Here is a 26,682-nt window from a genome sequence, read left to right as displayed (position 1 = left end):
TCTCTCTTACATGTTGTACTTTTATTCACTCATCTGGTTGCTTGCCAGCCACCAGCACATACAGTATTACATCAGAGATGCTCTGTCATACCACCACCACCCCACTCCCTCATGCATGCTCTCTTTCTCACACATATATGCGCGTGCGTGCACACACGGCTTTCTGAAGAGGCCAGCTGTTAAAACCGCAGGACTTTTCCAGGACAGCCCTCACGCTACCTCCTACATTTACATTACATTTAAGTCATTTAGCAGACGCTCTTATCCAGAGCGACTTACAAATTGGTGCATTCACCTTATGACATCCAGTGGAACAGCCACTTTACAATAGTGCATCTAAATCTAAATCTCCTCACATGCCTAATGCTGGATGGGGTTGCCTGTGGTGGGGAATACACAAACACATACACACACACCACAAGTGGAGTCAGGGCGGTGTACAGATCTTTCAGTGGGCAGGTGCTCAAACTGACATTGGAAAAAGAGGGAGGGCTATCAGCTGATCGTTGATGATTGATGTAAATTTGCTTGTTAACTAGCTGGATTTTTATGTTGCTGATTTGTGTTGCTGATTTGTGATTTAGCTATCTTAAATGCTCTTAAAGATAATTTCATAATATAATATTTATAATCTTCTAACTCTAGATATATGGTGTCTTGTGTGGATATTTTACTACAGGGTGGTTAGCTAGTCTAGACTACCTGGGTTGCTGCTGACGACTGAGGAAGGGATGGAGTTGGGTCGGAGCGAGGGTCATTGATGCAGCTGATCCTCTCCTGTCTTTCTGCCTTTCTCTGCTGCCTGTATCAGCCAACCAGACCAAACATTAATAATTATGTTAATCAAGTGTTAATTTAATGTTGTGCTGCTGAGGCAGCACTGTTGATATTTAAACTAGTCGACTTGCTACACACACTCGACCGGTAACATGTTTGGATATCGGGCGTGTGCAATCTCCGTACAGGGCAGACCATCGGGTGCAACCAACAGACGGGTTTGGCGAACTTGACAACGTCACAACGACTTGCGGGCAATGGGTTCAGAACAATAACGACAAAACCTTATACATAAAATAATAGTTATAGCACCACGCAAACGGGCACTTGTCGAATGGGAGTTCAAAGGGGCATATGCTGGGCCTGAGCGCAATAGATGCAGTAGTATACACAAGTCCCCTATCATCCCATTTCATCATCAACAAAACGAACATCAACCCTGGCCTGAACATGGATCAAAGCAGTTGAGATGTACTCCAGTATACGAGTCATTTTTCTAATGTATGTGAATTAGTAGAAGTTTTTAATGCTGCTATAATGCTAGATGGTTTTATGATGTAGTTACTGCCATTGGTGCAAGATGGGCCGGTTTTGACTTTGCTTACTGTTTCACATGATGTGTCATTAGGATCTTCCTTCATCTACACTTGTGTCAGATCAGGTACTGCCATACATGTATCTGAATGTCGACAACTGGGTGAAAATGGGACTGTGCATTTGTAGGTTCTGGATTAATTTTACCCCAAAGTGTGATGACATGATCATGTTGTGACTTCTCTGCATGACGTCATACATTACTACAGTGTATTCAGACCCCTTGACTTTATCCACATTTTGTTATGTTGCAGCCTTGTTCTAAAATTGATGAAATGAAATAAAAATAGTCAATCTACACACAATACCCTATAATGACAAAGAGAAAACAGAAATACCTTATTTACGTAAGTATTCAGACCCTTTGCTATGAGGCTTGAAATTGAGCATCCTGTTACCATTGATCATCCTTGAGATGTTTCTACAACTTGATTGGAGCCTACCTGTGGTAATTCAATTGATTGGACATTGTTTGGAAAGGCACACACCTCTCTATATAAGGTTCCACAGTTGACAGTGCATGTCAGAGCAAAAACCAAGACATGAGGTCAAAGGAATTATCCGGATTGTGTCGAGGCACAGATCTGGGGAAGGGTACCAAAAAATGTCTGCAGCATTGACGGTCCCCAAGAACACAGTGGCCTTCATTCTTAAATGGAAGAAGTTTGGAACTACTCTTCCTAGAGCTGACCGCCTGGACAAACTGAGTAATCGGGAGACAAGGGCTTTGGTCAGGGAGGTGACCTCTGAGGATATGAGGATATGGGAGAACTATCTCTGCAGCACTCTACCGATCAGGCCTTTATGGTAGAGTGTCCAGACGGAAGCCACTCCTCAGTAAAAGGCACGTGACTGCCTGATGGGAGTTTACCAAAAGGCATCTGAAAGGACTCTCAGATCATAAAAACAAGATTCTCTGGTCTGAAACCAATATTGAATTAATTTAGTCTGAATGCCAAGTGTCACATCTGCAGGAAACCTGGCACCATCCCTACGGTGAAGTATGGTGGTGGCAGCATCCTGCTGTGGGGAAGTTTTTCAGCGGCAGGGACTGGGAGACTAGTCAGGATCGAGGGAGAGCTGAACGGAGTAAAGTACAGAGATCCTTGATGAAAACCTGCTCCTGAGCGCTCAGGACCTCCGACTTGGGCGAAGGTTCACCTTCCAACAAGGCAACGACCCGAAGCACACAGCCAGACAATGCACGAGTGGTGTCGGGACAAGTTTCTGAATGTTCTTGAGTTGTCATTATGGGGTATTGTGTGTAAATTGATGAGGATTTTTTTGTTTACATTTTAGTACAAGACTGTAACGTAACAAAACATGGAAAAAGTCAAGGGGTCTGAATAATGTCATGACTTTCCCTCCTGGGTGAGGATCAAAGAGAGCTCCCCCTCTCTCTCTCCTACCAGATATTAAGTGGGGCTGGTTCTAGGACTTTGACGACTGGTCGTAAACTTCCTGTCTTGTGCACTGCAGTATGGAGAAGTCAAAAATTCTTTGTGTGTAGAGACTCTGCCCCAAAAAATTTTACATCAAAAGGTTGGACATTTAAAACAATATTTCTAATGCAAATAATGTGGGAAATGATTGTTAGGGCTCCAAACAATAATCATGTCAAATCAGTTGTTGTTTTGTGATTTCGGTGTAACAAAATAACAGTAACAGGTTGTAAAATGTTGTTAAACTTATGATTAAATATGAAACTGTTTGTGGGAAGATGAAATGTGATTTTAGCCTTCTAAATGATAATTTTTTTCCTACCTAAACTGTTGCCAGTCAATAACCACACCAACATGAGCACAGACATTATGCCAAAAGGATGGAACGGCCCTTTTTCCAGAGTACTTCTAAAGGACTCCGAATTAAATTTACATTAGACCAGACAGCGTGGAGCGGTGGCTACATAGCTACATTGCCTGGTTGCTACTGACATGTAAAATGGTTTAAAACTACTAGACCAGTATATGGGCAGCGCGAGCTGAATATGTGACAAATGGTCTAAAACTACAAGACCCTCCTGTGACTCGACGTGTGTGTTGTAGATCAGCAGTTGCCAACTGTCCTCCTGGAGCTACTGATTTTGCAGGCTTTTGCTCCTATGCATTTCTCCTTTTCTCCCTACTCTACCCTCTCTCCTCAATCAACTTCTTTCTCACACCCTCCCTCTCTTCTTCCCCCAGCTCTTCTCCATCGTGATCTTTGGCTGTATAGCCAACGAGGGCTATGTGAACCGGCCTGACGAGATTGAGGAGTTCTGCATCTTCAACAGGAACCAGAATGCCTGTAACTACGCAGTGGGGATGGGAACCCTGGCTTTCCTAAGCTGTGCTGCCTTCCTGGTCCTGGACGTCTACTTCCCCCAGATCAGCAGCGTCAAGGACCGCAAGAAGGCTGTGCTTGCTGACATTGGAGTGTCTGGTAAGCTCTGGGGTGTAGTTTCTCCTAGGCACCAGTCTAGGAACAGCTTTTCCTCCCCCAATTTGAACCTTAACCATTACTGGGGGAAATTCAAAACTGACCACTGATCAGCGTCTACGGACAACTTCACCCCAGGAAGGATGTTGTTTTGGCTTGTTGGTGTGAGTTTAACTGGGAGATGCGGGAGGTGATTGTGTTAACAGCAAAGAAAGGGGTTGTTTTTGTTGAGAAGTTGGTCATGCTATGAGTTTGGAGTGTGTTTGGAGGCACGGTTTATCTGGGTGCTCTGTGAAAATTCGGTTCAGGGGTGGGGAGGTGGATGTGGCCTTTGTCTTTAGCCTTTCTAAACTCTTAGGAAACACGGATCAATACATGGACATTGATAAAAGTCTTGTTTCTTCAATAGCCATTAGGGGTACTGGGCCCTGTCTGTATACTCTTAAAATGTATAATCCCTCCTTTCCTTGACGTAATCACTCCAACGTGACTGGATTGGCATAGAAGCAAGCTTTTCACTGCATTGCTCTCACCAATTATATTATATCAGATGGGTGATTACTTCAAGGAAATGATTAAAGAAGGATGCATATTAATAGTATTGGAACAGAGCTCTGGAATTTGAATCCCAGCTCTGGGACATTGCGGACTTGAGTACTGTAGGAGCCATTTTGTATGTGCACAGGTGCCCCCCTCTGGTTAGCTGTGGTGTGGCTGATAAACCCTAACATACTCGTTATGACCTTTGAGGCTCCGCTTTGATTACTGTGAGGCTATTGAGGCTTGTAAAAATGGTTGCAAAATATGTTGTGTATCAGTAGTTGATATGTTTTTTTTTATATTGTTGCATGACCTTTGTGGTTGCTCATAATGCACAGACATACTCATGTCAGTCTGTTATTGGCATGACCTTTGTAATGTGGTATTACGGAGTATGATATTACATTTCAAGAACAGATTTTTTCTTTAGTTTTACCACCCATAGTATTAATGGTTTCCTTTTATAATTCTCCCTCTCCCTTTTTTTTCTCTCTCCCCATCCTTCCTGTAGCATTCTGGTCGTTTGTCTGGTTTGTGGGGTTCTGTTTCCTGGCCAACCAGTGGCAGGTTGCCAAGGAGGAGGACAACCCTCTAAGGGAGGGCGCGGACGCAGCCCGAGCCGCCATTACCTTTGCTTTCTTCTCCATCTTCACCTGGGTACGTACAGTACAACAGCCCTCCATTTCATCAACCTTTCTGTCTGGCGTAATGGCCATTTGTGCATCTACAAAATAGAAATTATGTATCTTGCGCAAAATGTATTCATATCACATTTTTCCATCAGTGCCCCTTCAATTAAATTGATTTACATATCACCTCTGCCTTCTTCATCAGGCTCTAATTCTGCTCCGTCTGAAGCTGGATCATAACATTCTGCTTCTCTTTGTCAGTCTTTAACTTAGCTCTGTTTAACACTGCTTTTTCTTCATATTTAGAAGTGTCTTCTTTTTTTCTGCAGTTTTGTAACCTGGATCTGAGCTTTCTCTCCTAATTCTATCTTCTCTGGGTCTGTTTAGAGTCCTAATTTTCTCAATTTTAATCTTTGTCTATGCTGTATTTTTGTATACAATGATGCTTAATCTCTGTTTTAGTTAGTTCAGATCTAAGTTTCTACCTCTTCGCCAATTTAATCTTTGCTTCCGTCTCAACCTTAAGCTTTTTCTAGACTATGATACATAACTTTATGGAAGGATTGTATCTGGTGACCACCCTCACCACCCATACTCACCACCCTTTCTATCCCATAACTGTCCCTGACCTGTTTGTCTCTCTCTAGGGTGCTTTGACACTGCTGTCCCTGGAGAGGATAAAGAGAGTGTCGTTCGAAGAAGAGTACAACAAACTGTTCGTTCCGTAGCCCACACCACCACTAGCCTAATGATAGATATCCTAACCCTCACATTATTTCGCTCACACCAACTTCCCGTCCAGGCTGTCTCAATGATGTCCTCCTTAGATGGCCAAACATATTGAAGGAGTACCTTGTATTTGTTTACTATGATTGGCTAGTGTTTACAGCTAGGATCTGATTGCTAGATTCAGATTGCCCTTCCAAAGTGCCTTGATATCAAACCATTGCCAAAAATGAGTGTCTTTGTGGGGTTAAAACGGTGGTACTCTACTGTTGACATATCAGGTTCTCCATTGCCTGGCATAGTAATCCACCATTCTAGCTATGTTCACCTTTGCTGGTTGTCTCAATTCATTTTTATGTATTAAGTATTATTTTGCTAAAATAATTTGATTCCATGGTACCATTCAATTTAGATTGATCTCAACCATGCAAAGTGGCTCTACAGAAAATGTTCAATCAGGAAATTATTAGAAAGTGATAGAAATGTACAGAGTTCATACCAATTTGATCCCAAACCTTGTTAGATTGTATCTTAGATATGTAGTAATTGTTCACATTTTATTTCAATGCCAAAACTACAAATCGGTGAAGGAAAAGCTATGAGCTCTTTTCACCACCCCTAATCTAGCCTTATGCTTCCCCATACACACATGCCACAGCTGTAGCTAACTACTACAGCTTAATGACATGTGTTTAGTGTTACCAGGTCCAGCTGGCTGCAACCACTATGTGAATCTGTCTGTTATTTTGTATTATGAGTTTTCTTTTCATTTGGATATGTTTGCTTTGTATAGACTGGGATGATTTGAGAATGTTTATTATTCATGATAAATTGTTACTATTGTATTAAAAATAAATAAGTCAAAGACGGTGCCTGATCAGGTGAAAGGTTCCTCATGTCACTCCAGGACCACTGACTGTATCGGTTTTGACACTCCCCGCTTAAAACCGACTAACAGGCTTAATCCTCCTCCTTTCTCCCTCTCTCTTTTTCTCTTGTTGTCCCACCCTTGTTTAACTACCATACATCCTCCTAACCTTACTTCATACCTTTTTTTAATCACTGGCATGTTACCTGATATACCCCCCCCCCCGCCCCACTATCATTGGTTGCGTCTATCGTGTCATCTCATTCTGCCCATCTGTCATATTCAAATCCCACCCACACAACCCCATGTCTCCACTTCTCTTGTTTGTCCCCCTCGCCCACAACATGTTTTTTTGCTATTGCTTTCATGATGTTGCCCATCCCCTTTCCAATCGCTCGCTGACCCCTATGGTCTGGGGCTCCCTCTTCCCTTCTCCACGCATACATTGTTTTGCTATCGCCTCTATATTATTGCCCATTCCCTTTTCAATTGTTTGCCTGCCGCATAACACCCTCTCTACTCCGAAGGCGGTGCAGGCCTTCCTGGGCTTTCAGAAGTACAAGCTGGGGGCTGACTCGGCCCTCTTCTCCCAGGAGTACGTTGACCCCACCGCCGACCCCAACGCTGCGTCCCCCATGGGCACTGACTACACGAGCTATGCCACCGACATTGACACCGCGGCCAGCACAGAGCCAGCCTTTGATGGCTCTGCTGGCTACCAGGGCCAGGAGTACTGAGCCAGAGAGCCAACGGAGGAAGAGAAGGACCAGGAATGGGCTTACTCGGCATCAGGGGTGGTTTAAGGGGACATTTTTGTGGTTTATGGGGACATGGGGTGTCTTAAAGGTAGCCAAATCCCAGATCTGTTTGTGTTAGCTGTGATGATGAAATATACAGGGCCTTCAGAAAGTATTCAAACCCTTTGACTTTTTCCACATTTTGTTGTTACAGCCTGAATTTCAAATGGATTAAATGTAGATGTGTCACTGGCCTACACACAATAGCCCATAATGTCAAAGTGGAATTTTGTTTTTAGAAATGTTTACATATTTATAAAAAATGAAAAGCTGAAATGAGTATTCAACCCTATTTTCTTTTTATGGCAAGCCTAAATAAGTTCAGGAGTAAAAATGTGCTTAGTTTGAGCATGGTGAAGTTAATTGGGTGTATTGATACAACCTGCAAAGCCTAGTCACTACAAAGATGCAGGTATTCTAACTAACTCAAGGAAACCGCTCTGAGATTTCACCACGAGGCCAAAGGTGACTAAAACATTTACAGAGTTTAATGGCTGTGATGGGGAAAACTGAGAATGGATGAACAACATTATAGGCACTCCACAAGACTAACCTAAATGATAGAGTAAACAGAAGGAGGCCTGTACAGAATAAAATAATTCCTGTTTGCAATAAGGCATTAAAGTAAAACTGCAAAAAATGTGGCAAAGCAATTAACTATGTCCTGTATACAAAGTGTTATGTTTGGGCCAAATCCAACACAAAACCTCACTGACCACCACATTTTTCATATTTTCAAGCATGGTGGTGTCTGCATCATGTAATGGGTATGCTTGTCTTTGGCAAGACTAGGGACTTTTTTTTAGGATAAAAAGAAATGGAATAGAGCTAAACACAGGCAAAATATTAGAGAAGAACCTGGTTCAGACACTGGGTGACAAATTCACCTTTCAGCAGGACAATAACATAAATCACAAGGGCAAATACACACTGGAGTTGCTTACCAAGACGCCATTGAATGTTCCTGAATGGCCTAGATACAATTTTGACTTAAATCAACTTCGAAATCTATGGCAAGACTTAAATTCTGTCTAGCAATGATCAACAACCAGCTGGACAGAGCTTGAAGAATTTAAAAAAGAATAATGTGCAAATATTGTCCAATTCAGGCATGGTACCATTCAATTGATACAACATGTGGGCATTATCTTTTAATCTCCCTTATTATTTTTGTGTTAACGTGTGTATGTTGAAAGCCTTTGGTTTTGTCAGCCAATGTTGACCATGGTCTTAAATGTTGACACATCAAAGAAACACATCTTTCCCCAGAAAGAAACATAGCTGTAATCGCTGCCAAAGGAGATTCTAACATGTATTGACTCAGGGGTGTGAATACTTATGTAATTAAATATTTATGGATTTTATGTTCAATACATTTGCAAAAAAAATTTAAAACATGTTTTCACTTTGTCCTTATTAGGTATTGTGTGTAGATAAAATACATGTAATCCATTTTGAATTCAGGCCGTAACACAGCAACATGTGGAATAATTTGAGCGCTATGAATACATTCTGAAGGCACCTGTAGGAGTTGGCAAGATAGCACTAACAGATCTGAGACTTGAATACCTGACAGGGACTTTGGGTGGCTAACAGGGTGGGACTGGACCAAGGGTTGGCAATCACTGTGTGTGTGAGTCAGAGTGCTACAACATTGCTGGGAAGGTGGAGGCAGGGTATGAAAGAGAGCGAGAGTCTTCTCAGAGACCATGGTCGGTGTGTGTCGGTGTCCAGAAGCGGTTTGCCTTTAGTTGGTTGGCCACCTCCATGGGATCAGACAGAGTTCTATCCAGAAGAGGGTTATTTTCTGCAGCCTTAATTCACCTATGTGTCCCAGTTGTCCACCCTTATCCCAAAGTGTGCACTTGCATACTCCCCATCATGGATAAAATGGGATTGGTGTAAGCATTGGCTGGAAGGAGTTTCCACCAAACCTTGATGGAGAGTGTGCAAGTGCACACTTTGGGAGAGAGGTTGGGAGTCGGGATGCAGTCTTGGAACTCATACACACCTATACTAGCACATATATCAACACAAATTAAAGAAGGAACGTTAGGAATGCACTTAGTGTGCAAACCTACTTTCTGGCAAACATAAAGGGACGAGATAGTCACCTGATGATATAGGTGATGGGACCTGAACAACGCAAGTCCTACGAAACACCACTGTGTTTTGTGGGCCTCAACACTATAGCCTGGTCATTGCACAATGACCTAGGACCTGCTTGCCATCCCTTTTCAGCCAGTTTAGCGTTCTTTGTTTGGCAAATGTAAAATGACACTGTTTGGTGTCTACTCTTGGCCATATCTATGCCAAATTAACACCCAAGCCAAACCCACTGTTAACGGTGCTAAATCTGAAAGGTTATCCCATCATACAGGACAAAGGACAGGGTATGACATACAGGAACCGAACAACTAACAATAAAGCACAACTATAGACGCGCCACATTAACACAAATTGAGCTGTTGCAGATGTGCTGCGTCATCACCAGCGCAAACTCCGATATTGTCCTCAAACTGTTCATAGCAGAAAATTCTCAAACTAGATAAATCGGTAAACATTTAATCAAATTCTTAAGCATTCCATCAGCAGACACCAAATTCTATATTGATGACGTGTAAGCACTAATTAAGAAGACCAATGTACATAACCAACTTAAAAGCCAAGTCCTTTTCCGCCAATAACCAACCCCCATGCACCAACGTTGACTGCCAACCAAAATGTGACCAACACTGGCTTGACATTGTGTATGTCCTTAAAATCAAAGTGAGTGTCAATTGCATACTCCTGTCCTCTCTCCTCACGTACATATCAAAAGAATTGGAGGAGAAAGTCAGAGGGGCGGGATCTCTGTTTTTTTCATCCAACGGTTTAAAGAGAAGGGGGTGAGAAGAGAGGACGCGAGGAGTATGCCATTGAGATTCTCCCAAAGTGGGCTCAGAAGCCTCTCATTTGACTTAGCACTAGAATACCAGCAGTTGATTTCAGACTGACCGGTGCTTGTTATCTCTTCTTTCATGCCAACAGCTGAAGACTTTAGTGATTTCTGTTTCCAAATGTTTGTAATGATCCATGTATATGTAACTGAGTGGGGTTTTTTCCAAGGCAAAACGTGCTCAAGAATTGTATATATATTCTACTATTTTTTGTATATATACAGTACCAGTCTGTTTGGACACAGCTACTCATTCAATAGTTTTTCTTTAATTTTACTATTTTCTACATTGTAGAATAACAGCAAAGACATCAAAACTATGAAATAACGCATGGAATCACGTAGTAACCAAAAAAGTTTTAACAAATCAAAATATATTTTACATTGAGATTCTTCAAAGTAGCCACCCTTTGCCTTGATGACAGCTTTGCACACTCATGGTATTCGCTCAACCAGCTTCACGAGGTAGTCAACTGGAATGCTTTTCCAACAGTCTTGAAGGAGTTCCCACATATGCTGAGCACCTGTGGCTGCTTTTCCTTCACTCTGTGGTCCAACTCGTCCCAGACCATCTGACTTGGGTTGAGGTTGGGTGACTGTGGAGGCCAGGTCATCTGATGCAGCACTCCATCACTCTCCTTCTTGGTCAAATAGCCCTTACACAGGCTGGAGGTTTGTTGGGTCATTTTTCTCTTGAAAACAAATGATCGTCCCACTAAGCGGGATGGGGTATTGCTGCAGAAAGCTGTGGTAGCCATGCTGGTTAAGTGTGCCTTGAATTCTAAATATATCATTGACAGTGTCACCAGCAAAGCAACCCCTCACCAGCACACCTCCTCCTCAATGCTTCACGGTGGGAACCACACATGCAGAGATCATCCGTTCACCTACTATGCGTCTCACAAATACACGGCGGTTGGAACCAGAAATCTCAAATTTGAACTTATCAGAACTTATGGTCAGTCGATTTCCACAGGTCTAATGTCCATTGCTTGTGTTTCTTGGCCCAAGCAAGTCTCTTTTTATTGGTGTCCTTTAGATGTGGTTTCTTTGCAGCAAATCGACCATAAATGCCTGTTTCAAGCAGTCTCCTCTGAACAGTTGATGTTAAGATGTGTCTGTTACTTGAACCCTTTGAAGCATTTACTTGGGCTGCAAGTTCTGAGGCTGGTAACTCTAATAAACATATCTTCTGCAGCAGAGGTAACCCTGGGTCTTCCTTTCCTGTGGAGGCCTTCATGAGAGCCAGTTCATCATATCGCTTGACGGTTTTTACGACTGCACTTGAAGAAACTTTCAAAGTTCTTGAAATGTTCCTGAATTGACTGACCCTTATGTCTTAAAGTAATGATGGACTGTCGTTTCTCTTTGCTTATTTGAGCTGTACTTGCCATAATATGGACTATCTTCTGTATATCACCCCTACCTTGTCACAACACAACTGATTGGCTCAAAGAAATTCCCCAAATTAACTTTTAACAAGTCAAACCTGTTAATTTAAATGCATTCCAGGTGACTACGTCATGAAGCTGGTTGAGAGAATGCCAAGTGTGTGCAAAGCTGTCATCAAGACAAAGGTTGGCTACTTTTTAACACTTTTTTGGTTACTACAGGACTGTGTTATTTTGTAGTTTTGATGTCTTCATTATTATTCTACAATGTAAACAACAATAAAAAATAAAGAAAAACCCTTGAATGAGTAAGTGTGTCCAAACTTTTGACTGGTGCTGTATATACTACATATATTATTTTTTTTAAACAGGATGTTTAAATTGTGGCATACATAACAAATGTGTAATTATGAACAACATGTTCAACATACATGTATGAAATAAAAAATGTAATACATTATTATTAACCAGATATTACTATGTTAAAAACAAAGATAATATATTGTACCTATTATTAAAATAGCATATGTCTGTATGTATTAATGCATTTAAAGTGTGTGTGTTTCAAAATAACTGACATCTTCGGCTGTCATTATATGCGGTACGGCATTGTTTTCTGATCAGGAAACATTTACTTTGTCATGTTTTACTGTTGCAAAACCTTCTGGGGCGAAACATTTAGGTAACACTTTATTTGGACAGTCCCAAGAAGATGGGTTGTAGATGGTCAGTCGATGTTCAAAAACTAACAAAAACATTTCAACTAACTATCCACTAACCTTAACCCTTATCCTAACACTGAACTTAAACCTTAGCCTAGCCCTAACCTTAACCCTAACCCTTATTCTAAACCTAATCATAAACGTAACCTTAGCAGACATTTGCTTATCAACAGCTACTTAGTTGATACTATCACCATCTGTAGTTCATCTATATGGGACTATACAAATAAAGTGTGGCCAACAATTATAAAGAGAAACTGGGATAATGGGACAAAACTACCAATTATATAGATATTGTGTAAGAATTATTTGGTCTTTGTGTGCTACTACAGAGTTGAAAAAAAAATAGTTGTAATGCTTTTGATGTGATGATTTTTGATTAAATTAATCAGTTAGGTAATTAAGGATACATAATTATTACCTGTGTGTTGCTTGTTTGTGAAAGATCTGATGTAGATGTGGCGGACTTTGTCGGGAGACGGTCAATAAAGGAAAAGCTGTGGTATGGTTGAACTTGAGTGCAATTATGTTTGTTTATTTTTTTCATGTGGGTTTTACTATTTAAACCCAGTGTTGAAATATGTCTGGTGTTAACCTTTGTGGCTGATATTATTCTCTACTGTCTGATCTACCACAGCATCCAAAAAAGAACCTGGCGAAGGCAGAGGACAAGCGGGAGCCAAAGGAGTGCTTCTTGTCTTTCTCTGTAGCAGCTGAAACTACAGTACAGATCAACAAGAGATCAGTACTCTGACAGGCCTGTAATAGCTGCTGTCACCTGTATTTAAATGGTACACAGCTTAACACATTTCACCACAATGGATTTAACTGATTTCCACACAAAATTCAAAGGTAACCTGTGACGTGAGCATTTGTGATGTTAGGAAAAATTACCAGGCAGGGGTGCCACTGAATTATTGAAGTTCTTTCCTTTACGAGGATTGGAAGATTTCTTCTGGCTTTTGTTCTGAAAGCTCGCTGTCTTTGATAGAGTTGAAGGCACCTTACGCTGCTGTTAACCGCAGACATCCACTTGTTTGCGATAATGTATTTCTCTAATCAATTAATTGAAATAAAGATACTTAATTTTAATCTATTTGAATGTTTAATTGTCTGTTAAATATAGTGATAAGAGTTTTGCTCTCTCAATGGGAGTCCCCTCAGCAGTCTGGCAGCAGGGGACGCAGCGCCAGCCTTTGTGACCTGCGCTGAGTCACAGCAATGTTCTGACGGTCAGCTGTTAATGCAGCATTGTTAGCAGAGCTCAGTTTTACCACCATCTCCAATGAGACCAGTGAGGAAGCATCTGATGAGGCATCTGCCTTGAAGGAAGCCTGGCTGGGAAATGACTGCCAGAAGGATGAGGTGCTGTGCTCTGTCTCGACTGAGTCCACTGATTCAGCTCTGCACTCATCCAGTTACCCTGTCATCCAAAGGGTGTCGGAGTTCTTCTCACAGCCAGTGACATCGCTATTGGTGGCCTCAGTTTCAAGAGAAGACGAAGTCTCTGACATCATGTCCGGCATCATGTATTTTGTGTCCTTATGTCATGTTGATACCATCAATAATCTATACATTGACTTATCTTAAAGAAATGTGACAGCTCTAAGGTTGTGCATCGTACAAATACCATGTTGCTAAAGTCCAATTTTTTTTCCAATACAGCCAATCTGACTTACTAATCATCTTAGCTTTGTATGGACTCATTATGGACAGACCTATGTTGATCAAACCAAATATGCTTGTACAGATATCTTACCATTGATTGAAGTACGTTCAACATCATCATCATCACCTCTGGCAGCAGTCTGTTCAACCTCGCCCACATCACAACCCTCTTCGAGAAGTTCTCCAACTCTGTCAATGAACATGTCAGATAGAAGAGCATTGATGTTTTTCCTAGAGCTGGGCTTGACCATGCCCACTTCACCTGACTGTTGTGTGATTGTGGAGTCATTATCACTCAGGGTGGGAGAGGCCAGACATACACTACTGCCATGAGAGAGAGTTGGGAGAGACCACCCAGTTCCTTTCTTCCATGCAGCTGTAATCCTCCATGAAGGATTCCACAGGATGGTTGTGTGGAACACTCAAGAAGGTCTCCAGAAGGTTTTTGACCACACCCTCCACAAAGCTGTAGAGGAGCTCAGTACAGCACTCTTGTGGACAGGTCAAGGACTCCACTTAGGTTGGCCACTGTTGTGTATGAGAAACACCTTTTCATAGACGTGGTCTTCGCCATTTTGGACTCCAAGATCAGTCGTGCAACGTGCCAGATCAGTTGCTCAGAGAAGTGGCGGAGGTTTGGGCTGCGAAGGAACCCCTCTAGGGCCTTGGAGTCCAGGAAGGCATGCCTGGGGCATGGATACTGAGAGCCCCCCCTGGAAGAGGTGGACCTTCTGTCCATTTTGGGATTCACCAGATTCAGGTGGCGGTGATGCTGGCCTCATAAGCCATGCCCTCATCTTGGAGGGAGATGTGGTTCTTATCCAGAGCTATGTCTGAGGAACACTGTCACGTTCTGACCTTAGTTCTTGTGTGTTTTCCTTGTTTTAGTGTTGGTCAGGACGTGAGCTGGGTGGGCATTCTATGTTGTGTGTCTAGTTGGTCTATTTCTATGTTTGGCCTGATATGGTTCTCAATCAGAGGCAGGTGTTAGTCATTGTCTCTGATTGGGAACCATATTTAGGTAGCCTGTTTTGTGTTGGGATTTGTGGGTGATTGTTTCCTGTCTGTGTTTTCTGCACCAGTTAGGACTGTTGCGGTTTTCACGTTTATTGTTTTGTAGTCTGTTTGTGTTGAGTTACCTTATTAAAATAACATGAACTCTAACCACGCTGCATTTTGGTCTGCCTCTCCTTGCCAGGAAGAAAGCCGTTACAAACACCCTGGAGGCTCCATGGTTCTGTCTGGGATCAGCTCTGAGGTCTCTGTTAGGAATTTCATGAATAATGACTAAACAATATCTACATTTTAAATAGAGCTATAACTAATTAAACGTATACTGTTTTATTATATCTGATTAATAATATTAGTTCATAAGGGATTGTGGAGCATGAAACAGGGGGTAATTAAATTAAATAAATACCATTCCAGCCAGGTTGGAGGGGACTGGAATTGTGGGTTTTGAAGTAAGCAGAAAGGGTTGTTAACCTATGGTTGAACCGACTCAACTTAGCTCTGGGGTGTTTATGTGACAGGTTAAAGGAAATATTCATAGCCTGTTATACATTAAAAAGTATTAGTAAATTCATAGTATGTGAGGATCTTAAAACATCTAAAAACAAATGCATTCAGTATTAGTTGATAGAGATTGATAACATTCATATTGTGTTAAAGTTAAAATCTGTCAACGGGTACGAATTGTGAGAGTAATGTGTAAACGTTATATTGATTACTTTATCTTGTGGTGCCTAAAAGTGTTAATCTGTGATCTACGAAATGCTCTTAATCTATGAGCCAGAGATCGATTGCTCTGGTCTCCACCCATATTCCTGGGGAAAATCGCGGTCTTTTCTCATTGAACTAAACGTTGAATTGAGAATACAACACAGTATCACTCTCGTGATTATTTCTCCCCTGTTTTCAGGTACTTTATTGATGATAAAAATAGTAATTTAAATGTTATAACTCGCTAACATGTCAAGAGTGTTTAAGGTGTGTCTTAGTAATGTCTTGAGGAAGTTAGAGTTAAGTTTGAAGAGAGTAATATTAGCCCTGCTCGGTTGAAGTGAAGAATAGCATCGTACTGAGAGTAGCTGCCATTTTATGTCGATTGTGAATGAACATGTGCGTTAAGATATTTTGCTGTGTTATTTGTATAATGGTTTTTCTGTTGTTTTGTAATGTATTTTTGTGAAATGATTGAACTAAAAGTTGAATTGAGAATACAACACCGTATCACTCTCGTGATTATTTCTCCCCTGTTTTCAGGGGCGTAACATTTTGATAAGGCAGAGAGTGTTTTCCTGGGTTTTCCATTATCTGAAACTGTCTTAATTAATAGGAATTATGAAATTTCAGTGACAGTCTCCATGGTTACAGCTGGGATCAGCTCTGAAGTCTTCGTGGTTATAATTGGGATCAGCTCTGAGATCTCCATGGTTCCATGTGGGATCTACTCTGAGGTCTTCGGGGTGGAGTTGTCCCCCTGCACCACAGGAACCTGGGCAGCCAGCATCAGCAGACTTTTCAGGGTCACCATCACAGAGTTGACCAGGCTTTGGCTGATAGCCTTTTCCAACTCTGGCCTTGCGACCTCTTCAGACAGAAATGCACCAATGGTGTCCTTTAGGCTGTGCAGAACAACAGACAAAATGTTGCTGGCTGCCAGGCTGGTAGTGGGAGTGGAGCAAACGAGAGCCTGGTGACGCAGCTCAGTGGATCCAGAGGCTTCATGCTCACCGCCCTCTGTGATGTGTCTGTTACTTGACCTCTGCAAAACATTTATTTGGTCTGCAATTTCTGAGGCTGGTAACGCTAATGAACTTATCCTCTGCAGCAGAGGTAACTCTGGGTCTTCCTTTCCTGTGGTGGTCCTCATGAGAGCCAGTTCATCATAGAGCTTGATGGTTTTTGCGACTGCACTTGAAGAAACTTTAAAAATTCTAGAAATTGTGCAGATTGACTGACATTTGTGTCTTAAAGTAATGATGGACTGTCGTTTCTCTTTGCTTATTTGAGCTGTTCGTGCCATAATATGGAACTGTTTTTTTTGCCAAACAGGGTTATCTTCTGTATTCCACCCCTTCTTTGTCACAACACAACTGATTTGCTCAAACGCATTAAGGAAATAAACTTAACTTTTAACATGGCACACCTGTTTATTGAAATGCATTCCAGGTGACTACCTATTGAAGCTGGTTGAGAGAATGCCAAGAGTGTACAAAGCTGTCATCAAGGCAAAGGGTGGCTACTTTGAACAATCTTCAAGTATATTTTGATTTGTTTAACACTTTTTTGGTTACTACATTATTTCATATGTGTTATTTCATAGTGTATGTCTTCACTTTTATTCTACAATTAAGAAAATAGTACAAATAAAGAAAAACTGTTGAATGAGTAGGTGTGTCCAAACTTATGACTGGTAATGTAGATACACTGTAACTGAACTTACTCCGCAGACAGTTTCTGTAGTACACTGAAGCCCTGTTGGGAGCGCTGTTTGCTGGGTTTCTGAAGACGCTGCTCTCCACTAACTCTGGATCCCGATGTCACTGCAGCCTGACTTGTCTCCCTACAGCCAGAGGAACTGGAGGTGAACTGCATCATCACTCAGGGTTGCATCCCAAATGGTAACCTATTCACTATATAGTGCACTATCTTTGACCAAACCTGTTCAAAAGTAGTCAGGCCCTAGTCAAAAGCAGTGTACAACATTTTTAGACAAACTGTGTGACTTTTTGCAGGGTATATAAGTTACATTTCTCAGTCCAGTCAAGTAACCCAACACCTACATTAATGGGCAACGGGTCAGAAAACTGTCAGTTGTATTTGAGTAAAGTGATGAGAGAGATCAAGTGCTGTCAATTACCTGATAGATTACAAAACTATCTGCTATTACAGCAATCAAACATTGTGGGCTACTTAGTAAGGGTTTGTATCCATCATACATGCACCTGGATTTAGAAAAAGAAAAGTAATTTGTGAGAAAAGCTAAAAACAAGAGATCATTCATCCTAATCTCATAATTTATAATTATTACTCATAATTTATCATTATTACTCATGATCTCTTGAATGTCTTACTTGCTGATGCAAGCACTTAAAAAGATGCTTTAAAGTATACGAATCCACAACAGCCTACAGATAACAAGATCTGTGTACGTGAGAAAAGCGATTGATAAACCTATTTTGGAAATCACTTCATGTCACTAGAACTTGAGTTATATTTCTATGGCAATTGCCTTTGTGACGCCGCTGTTCAAAACCCAAGTGGCTGTACCGTGTGTTCACATTGATGTTGTGAGTAGCTTGCTGTCCATAAAACGAAAAATACATTTTTATTGGTGTGAACCCATTAGGGAAATCAGTCATCTATCTTCAAGTCACAAAATGTTCAGTTTCTCAGTTTAGTTTCTCATGATTCACTACGCAAATATTCCCTTATCTCCACTAGATGGCGGCAAAGCTTTGAAGTGAATTTTTCCGTGGCGCACAGACTAGGTTTATATCACATGTTCTGTCTGATAACTGAATAATTACAGAATTCAGCGTAAAAAAAACGACTAAATACCAATACGGTAACACTTGTTGCAGTGTTATTACATGTAACAAGCATTGTAGTTAACTGTATCAACTCATAGATGTGAGAATGCTGTTCATCGACTACAGCTCGGCATTTAACACCATAGTACCCTCCAAACCTCACACTCAACATCAACAAAAATAAGGAGATGATTGTGGACTTCAGGAAACAGCAGAGGGAACACCCCCCTATCCACATCGATGAAACAGTAGTGGAGAGGGTAGGGAGTTTTAAGTTCCTCGGCATACACATCACAGACAAACTGAATTGGTCCACCCACACAGACAGCATCGTGAAGAAGGCGCAGCAGCGCCTCTTCAACCTCAGGAGTCTGAAGAAATTTGGCTTGTCACCAAAAGCACTCACAAACTTCTACAGATGCACAATCGAGAGCATCCTGGCGGGCTGTGTCACCGCCTGGAACGGCAACTGCTCCGCCCACAACCGTAAGGCTCTCCAGAGGGTAGTGAGGTCTGCACAACGCATTACCGGGGGCAAACTACCTGCCCTCCAAGACACCTACAGCACCCGACGTCACAGGAAGGCCAAATAAATCATCAAGGACAGTAACTACCCGAGCCACTGCCTATTCACCCCGCTATCATCCAGAAGGCGAGGTCAGTACAGGTAGGACAAAGCTAGGACTGAGAGACTAAAAAACAGCTTCTATTTAAAGGCCATCAGGCTGTTAAACAGCCATCACTAACATAGAGTGGCTGCTGCCAACATACAGACTCAAATCTCTGGCCACTTTAATTAATGTAATAAATGGATTTAATAAAGGTATCACTAGTCAGTTTAAATAATGTCACTTTAATAATGTCTACATATCCTCCATTACTCATCTCATATGTATATACTGTATTCTATACCATATACTGAATCTTGCTTCTGCCGCACGGCTATCGTTCATCCATATATTTTTTTTATATGTGCATACTCTTATTTACCCCTTTACATTTGTGTGTATAAGGTAGTCGTTGTGAATTTGCTAGATTACTTGTTAGATATTACTGCACTGTCGAACTAGAAGCACAAGCATTTCGCTACACTCGCATTATAATCTGCTAACCATGTGTTTGTGACCAATAAAATTTGATTTGAAGGGGCCTAGCCCAAACAAGGACAAACAGCCCCAAACCATTATTCCTCCTCAACCAATCTTTACAGTTGGCACTATGCATTGGTGAAGGTAGTGTTCTCCTGGCATCCGCCAAACCCAGATTCGACTGCCGGACTTCCAGATGGTGAAGCGTGATTCATCACTCCAGAGAATCCATTTCCACAGCTCCAGAGTCCAATGGCGGCGAGCCCCCTCCAGCCGACACTTTTCATTGCCATTGGTAATCTTTTGTGCGACTTTCGTGAAGCTCCTGACGAACAGTTATTGTGCTGACATTGCTTCCAGAGGCAGTTTGTAACTGGTAGTGAGGGTTGCAGCTGAGGACAGATGATTTTTACGCGTTACGTGCTTCAGCACTCGGCGCACTCCCATTCTGTGAGCTTGTGTGGCCTACCACTTTGCGGCTGAACCGTTGTTGCTCCTAAAGGTCCCACTTCAAAATAACAGTTCACCCGGGCAGATCTAGCAGGGCATAAATATGAGGAACTGACTTGTTGGAAAGGTGGCATCCTATGACGATGCCACGTTGAAAGTCACTGAGCTCATCAGTAAGGCAATTTTACTGACAGTGTTTGTCTATAATCAGTACACCGAGATTAACTGGCGACAAAAGAGCTGAGCACAGAACTCTAGGATATGCAGCAGGTAACTTCGATTGTAAACTACATCATTACATGCCTGTTCGCAAAACTATGTGGAGATATGGGATCAAAGCATGACAATGTTCTATTTCACACCGAGTCTTGGTGGTTATCGAGGAGGAGTGTTGGAAAGATTTTTTGAATTGGAGAGGGACTGTTGTTATTCGCAATGGATGTAAAACACTTTGTTGACTTTCTGTGTGAAAATGTGTTTCCTTGCCTATGTAGACTGACATATTTGGGAAACTGAACGAACTGAACGCAAGCATGAAGGGGAAATACATAACATTTATACAGATGAGTGAACAAATCAGCAAAATCCGTTTGACTGTGACCCTGGCTCAGCTGACATGCCCTTAAATGAAATCGAACAGCTGATCGAGCTGTCATGCGGCAGATAAGGCAGGTCACTATATGGAGGAGATTTGGTCCATGACTCAAAGGGAATACTGTGCCGTCTCCCTCGGAGCATTAAAACTCATGGTACTCTGATTCAGTGCTCTCATCTGTATTAGAAAGAAAAAAAATATCGATCCAGGCTGGATGTGACAGGAGAGATGAGGTGCGCATTGTCGACCACACCCCCTGACTTTAAGAAGCTCCGATGCGACATGGATCAAGTACACCCATCTAATTAGTGGTGGTGAGATAAGAGACATTATGAGATAAGAGACTAATTTAAAATTGACTGTCATAGCCCCACATTAAAAGCATATGATGGTGATTTGAGAACACAATCAGAAATACTGTTAGAATGTTTTACAATTAACTGCCATAGCCCCAAATAACAAAGTAAACATTGGCTGTTAATTACATGCATTTTTTTCACATGGTTGGGGTCGCAATCATTTTCAGATATTAAAATGTAGTCGTGGGCCAAAAAAGTTTGCTATAGTGGTGTCACACCCTGACCTTAGTATTCTTTGTTTTCTTTGTTATTTTGGGTAGGTCAGGGTGTGACATGGGTGATGTATGTGTGACCTTGTTTAGGGGTTTTGTATGTTTATGGGGTTTTTACCTATCTAGGTGTTTTTGTAAGTCTATGGTTGCCTAGATTGGTTCTCAATTAGCTGTCTATTGTTGTCTCTGATTGGGAACCATATTTAGGCAGCCATATTCTTTGGGTATTTTGTGGGTGATTGTTCCTGTTTCCAGTGTTCACGTTACGGGGCTGTTTCGTCTTTGTTGATTTTTGTTGGTTTATTGTTTTGTTTGTTGTTTAAGTATCCCATTTAAAATATGGATTATCATCACGCTGCATTTTGGTCCTCCTCTCTTTCACCCGAAGACAGTCGTTACAAGTGGTTTAATGAATACCCACATGAATAAGATGGGGGGGGGGAAACATCATCTGAAATATATCAGAGTCTGCTTAGCAACTGAATTATTACGTGTGTTACGCTGTTCAAGGACAGTAGGAAAAAGAGTGATTTTGGAGCAAGAGAAAACATACAGTATATTTGCATAGATGGGAGCAGGGAAGGTTTAAGAATGATGAACATGAGCACTCAACACCATAGTGCCCTCAAAGCTCATCACTAAGCTAAGGATCCTGGGACTAAACACCTCCCTCTGCAACTGGATCCTGGACTTCCTGACGGGCCGCAGCCAGGTGGTGAGGGTAGGTAGCAACACATCTGCCACACTGATCCTCAACACTGGAGCTCCCCAGGGGTGCATGCTCCCTTTCCTGTACTTCCTGTTCACTCATGACTGCATGGCCAGGCACGTCTCCAGCACAATCATTAAGTTTGTAGACGACAAAACAGTAGTCGGCCTGATCACCGAAAACCAGGTCAGATACCTGCCCGGGTGGTGCCAGAATAACAACCTATCCCTCAACGTAATCAAGACAAAGGAGATGATTGTGGACTACAGGAAAAAGAGGACCGATCACACCCCCATTCTCATCGACGGGGCTGCAGCAGAGCAGGTTGAGAGCTTCCAAGTTCCTTGGTGTCCACATCCCCAACAAACTGGAATGGTCCAAACACACCAAGGCAGTCGTGAAGAGGGCACGACAAAACCTATTCCCCCTCGAGACTGAAAAGATTTGGCATGGGTCCTCAGATCCTCAAAAGGTTCTACAGCGGCAACATCGAGAGCACCCTGACTAGCTGCATCAGTGCCTGCCACCGCAAGGCACTACAGAGGCTAGTGCGTACGGCCCAGTACATCACTGGGGCTAAGCTGCCTGCCATCCAGGACCTCTACACCAAGCGGTGTCAGAGGAAGGCCCAATAAATTGTCAAAGACCCCAGCCACACCAGTCATATGTAGACTGTTCTCTCTGCTATCGCATGGCAAGCGGTACCAGAGTGCCAAGTCTAGGACCAAAAGGCTTCTCAACAGCTTTTACCCCCAAGCAATAAGACTCCAGAACAGGTAATCAAATGGCTACCCTGACTATTTGCATTGTGTCCCGCCAACCCCCCCAACCCATCTTTTACACTGCTGCTACTCTCTTTTTATCATCTATGCATAGTCAATTTAACTATATATATATTGACATTGACTTCTCATTATATATATATATATATATAATTTATATTACCTCAATTAGCCCGACTAACCGGTGCCCCCGCACATTGAATACCCGGACTATTTGCATTGTGTCCCGCCACCCACCACCTGCCTCTTTTACGTTGCTGCTACTCTCTGTTTATCATCTATGCCTAGTCACTTTAACTATACATTCACGTACATACTACCTAAATTAGCCTAACTGACCGGTGCCCCCGCACATTGACTCTGTACCAGTACCACCTGTATTTAGCCTCGCTACTGTTATTTTCAGTCATTTTACTGTTTAATTTTTTGTATTTCTTTACTCATCTATTGTTAACCTAGTACCCATTTTTTACTTAAAAATTGCACTGTTGGTTAGGGCTTGTAAGTAAGCATTTCACTGTAATAAACTTTGATTTCACTTTGATTTGAGCTAGCTATGAACTATCCATGAGACAGCAACCACTGTTGTTGTCTGGAGCTTTGGTTCAAACCATGACCATCATTGATCATTTTCTATGATGCCAGCCTTATAGTCTCAGACAGACAGTCCAACACAGCTGTTATACTAAGGTGCCATTTTAGATCCATAGCTCATTGCAGTGACAGAACATAGGGCCACGGGTCCAATGAAAATCCACAGAAGAAACACTAGTGTGGCTCTCATCAACAATCCAAAAGTATAGCAATGCTGTAGCTTCTTCCATAATGTCCCTGAAATAAATGGCCATGATCTGCAGACATCTGAGTGATCTTGGTCTTTTTTGGGGATTGTCAAATCAAATCAAAGTTGATTGTCATATGCACGGGATGCAGCATAGTACTCTGTACAATGAAATGCTTAATCGTTGCAAAAAAATGTAAACCATTTAAACTTGTGAAGTGTACTGAGGTACAGTATCTTGATTGTTTTTTTTATTGTACAGGCCAGAGGTGTGGACTCGATTCACATGACTTGGACTGGAGTCAGACTCGAGTCCCAAATATGATGACTTGCAACTCGACTTTGACACCAATGGCTCGTTGTCACGTTCGTCATATAGAGGAAACCAAAGCGCAGCATGATTAGAATACATTCTTCTTATAATGAACACTTAACAAACTATACAAAACAAACGTGATGCTATAAACATCAAGTGCTGACACAGGCAACTATACATAGACAATAACCCAACAAAACCAAAATGGAAAATGGCAACCTAAATAGGCTCCCCAATCAGAGACAAAGATAAACAGCTGCCTCTGATTGGGAACCAATTCAGGCCACCATATAGACCTACATTACCTAGACAAACCAAAACCCCATAGATGTACAAAAAACCCTAGACAAGACTCATCACACATACCACCCTCGTCACACCCTGACCTAACCAAAATAATAAAGAAAACAAAGATAACTAAGGTCAGGGCGTGACACTCCTGACTTGACTTGGACTTGAGCCTTATGACTCGACCTGACTTGATACCTTCCCCAAGGCCAAATATTAAAAATTATGCTATTTTAAAAAGTGTGCGGCCATAAACTCTTCATTTAACAGTTTGAATCGGACAGCAACCAATGAAATTGTGCCAGCTGAGAAAAAGTTGTGCATGGCAGTGCAGAGGAACGTCGGCGGGTGAATTCAGATGGAGCCCTTGGAATGATGATATCCATAATGATTCTTTTCGGAGAGAAAGATGATGCTGTATCAACAAAAAACGGATTGCAACTTGCAAAACATGCGGGAAGAAAATTACAGATGGAGGCGCAACAATTTCTAACTTTGTTCGACATTTGAAGCTGCACAAAGAACAGTAAGTCGTGGCTAATATAGCTGGCAGATATATATTTTATTACTTTACTAGTGTATTATGTAGGCTAACGTAACGTTAAATCAATGAGCCTCCACACAGTCAGTCAGTGTGGGAATGTGATCATTGTACTCAAGATTGAGCTACAACTTGCTAAGCAGTTGGTAGCTTAAATCCTGCCCGATGTTACTGCTGTTCCTAAAACAAAGTTGGCCGATTGTGGTTGGGCAGGGCGATTGTGTACAAGCCTACATCGCCCGATTGCGCCCCATAGCGATCCTCGATAGTCGATCACTATTGGGGGGTGGGTCTTTCTCATGGCTACCCATGTATTTCCATCAAAATATAACGTTTATTTGGAAAGTAAGAAATATATAGATATTTTTTTTAAGAATTCATGATTTGCGTAAATGTAATATACTATTACTCTTGTTAAAAAATGAAATGGTATTACATTTGGCGAAGAGCACATTATGACTTGTTTAAGACGCAAAACTCAAAGTTTAGGACTTGAGTTTAGGACTTGAGTTTAGGACTTGAGTTGATAGTTGTGCCACCCAGTTCAATTTTACAGTTTAGAAGATGGACATTTGGACGCCATCCCAAATGGCACGGTATACCCTACATAGTGCAGTACTTTAGGCCCTGGTGAAAAAAAGTTGTGCTCCATGGGAAAATGGTGCCATTTGGGATTCACACTGAGTAGATCTCTAGAGCAAACATAATACAAAGGCTGACTTTATGAATCAGGATTAAACTGATCCAGTACACATTGTTTGAGTTAACATCCATACACTACAGCAAAGCTGGCCTACAGTCCTAGTCCTAGGTGATGGTAACACAAGCATGGTTAATCAAGTTTGACTTTGGCGTGTAGTAGCAGTGACATGGTACAGTGTGGGTTTAAAGCTATATGATCTGGTGGTGTGCTAGACTAGAAAACATGCAAAGAAAGCCAGTGGGATGCTGCGATAGACTAATCTGCATTTGATAAATCAAGTACATTAGCATTTTGGCGCAAGCTGCCCCATACGGAAAAGTAATGTGGCCTTACATACACTACATTACCAAAAGCATGTGGACACCTGCTCGTCAAACTTCTCATTCTAAAATCATGGGCATTAAGTTAAGATTTCCCTTCACTGAAACTAAGGGGCCAAACTAAGGTGCCTATTCCTCCTCCACCAAACTTTACAGTTGGCACTATGCATTGGGTTAGGAAGCGTTTGGCTTCCACCAAAACCAGATTCGTCCGTCGAACAGCCAGATGGTGAAGCGTGATTCATCACTCCAGAAAACGTGTGTTCTTAGGCTTGTGTGAGGCTGCTTGGCCATGGAAACCCATTTAAATGAAGCTTCTGACGAACGCTATTGTGCTGATGTTGCTTCCAGAGGCAGTTTGGAACTCAGTAGCGAGTGTTACAACCGAGGACAGACATTTTAAAAGCGCTACACGCTTCAGCACTCGGTGGTTCCGTTCTGTGAGCTTGTGTGGTTTTCAACTTCACGGCTGAGCCATGGTTGCTCCTAGACGTCCTGTTTCACAACAACAGCACTTGCAGTTGATCGGGCAGCTCTAGCAAGACAGATTTTTGACGAACTGGCTTGTTGGAAAGGTGGCACCTTACGACGGTGTCACGTTGAAAGTCACTGAGCTATGAAGATTGCATGACAGGTTTCATTAACAGGTGTGGCTGAAATAGCCGAAACCATTCATTTGAAGGGGTGTCCACACACATATTTTTGTGTATATAGTGTATCTTATTTTCAGTAAATGTGGGTGTCACACGCACTTTCATTATGTGGCAGTTGCTCTACACTATACTTTCTTGTTTTGTCACATAAACTGAAATTATGCAAACTATTAGAATTTTTGCAAACAGGAACTGGAGATTTCTGCATAGTTCATTTTTAAAGGATCAGTGTAGCCAAAAAAAGTTCACACTATGATGTTGGAATAATACTGTGAAATT

General features: G+C 41.8%; 1 protein-coding gene across 2 annotated transcripts in view; it reads left to right on the top strand.

Moving 5' to 3' along the window:
• LOC118365163 (synaptogyrin-1-like) overlaps positions 1–13,496 on the top strand; it is a 28,029-nt gene extending 14,533 nt beyond the window's left edge. The window contains exons 2-4 of one of the 2 annotated variants that reach the window (XM_035747132.2): positions 3,555–3,792; positions 4,841–4,986; positions 7,080–13,496. In XM_035747132.2, the coding sequence (XP_035603025.1) occupies positions 3,555–3,792; positions 4,841–4,986; positions 7,080–7,289 (594 nt within the window). In that variant the 3' untranslated portion in view covers positions 7,290–13,496. Of the gene's footprint in view, positions 1–3,554; positions 3,793–4,840; positions 4,987–5,605; positions 6,555–7,079 lie in introns of those variants that run through there. The other variant, XM_035747133.2, reaches the window with a different exon arrangement.
• Positions 13,497–26,682: the final 13,186 nt, after the last annotated feature.

Source organism: Oncorhynchus keta, chromosome 32 (assembly GCF_023373465.1).
Source record: "Oncorhynchus keta strain PuntledgeMale-10-30-2019 chromosome 32, Oket_V2, whole genome shotgun sequence".
NCBI lineage: Eukaryota > Metazoa > Chordata > Actinopteri > Salmoniformes > Salmonidae > Oncorhynchus > Oncorhynchus keta.
Note: the sequence above shows the minus strand (reverse complement) of the source record. Positions and strands in the feature narration are given on the sequence as shown.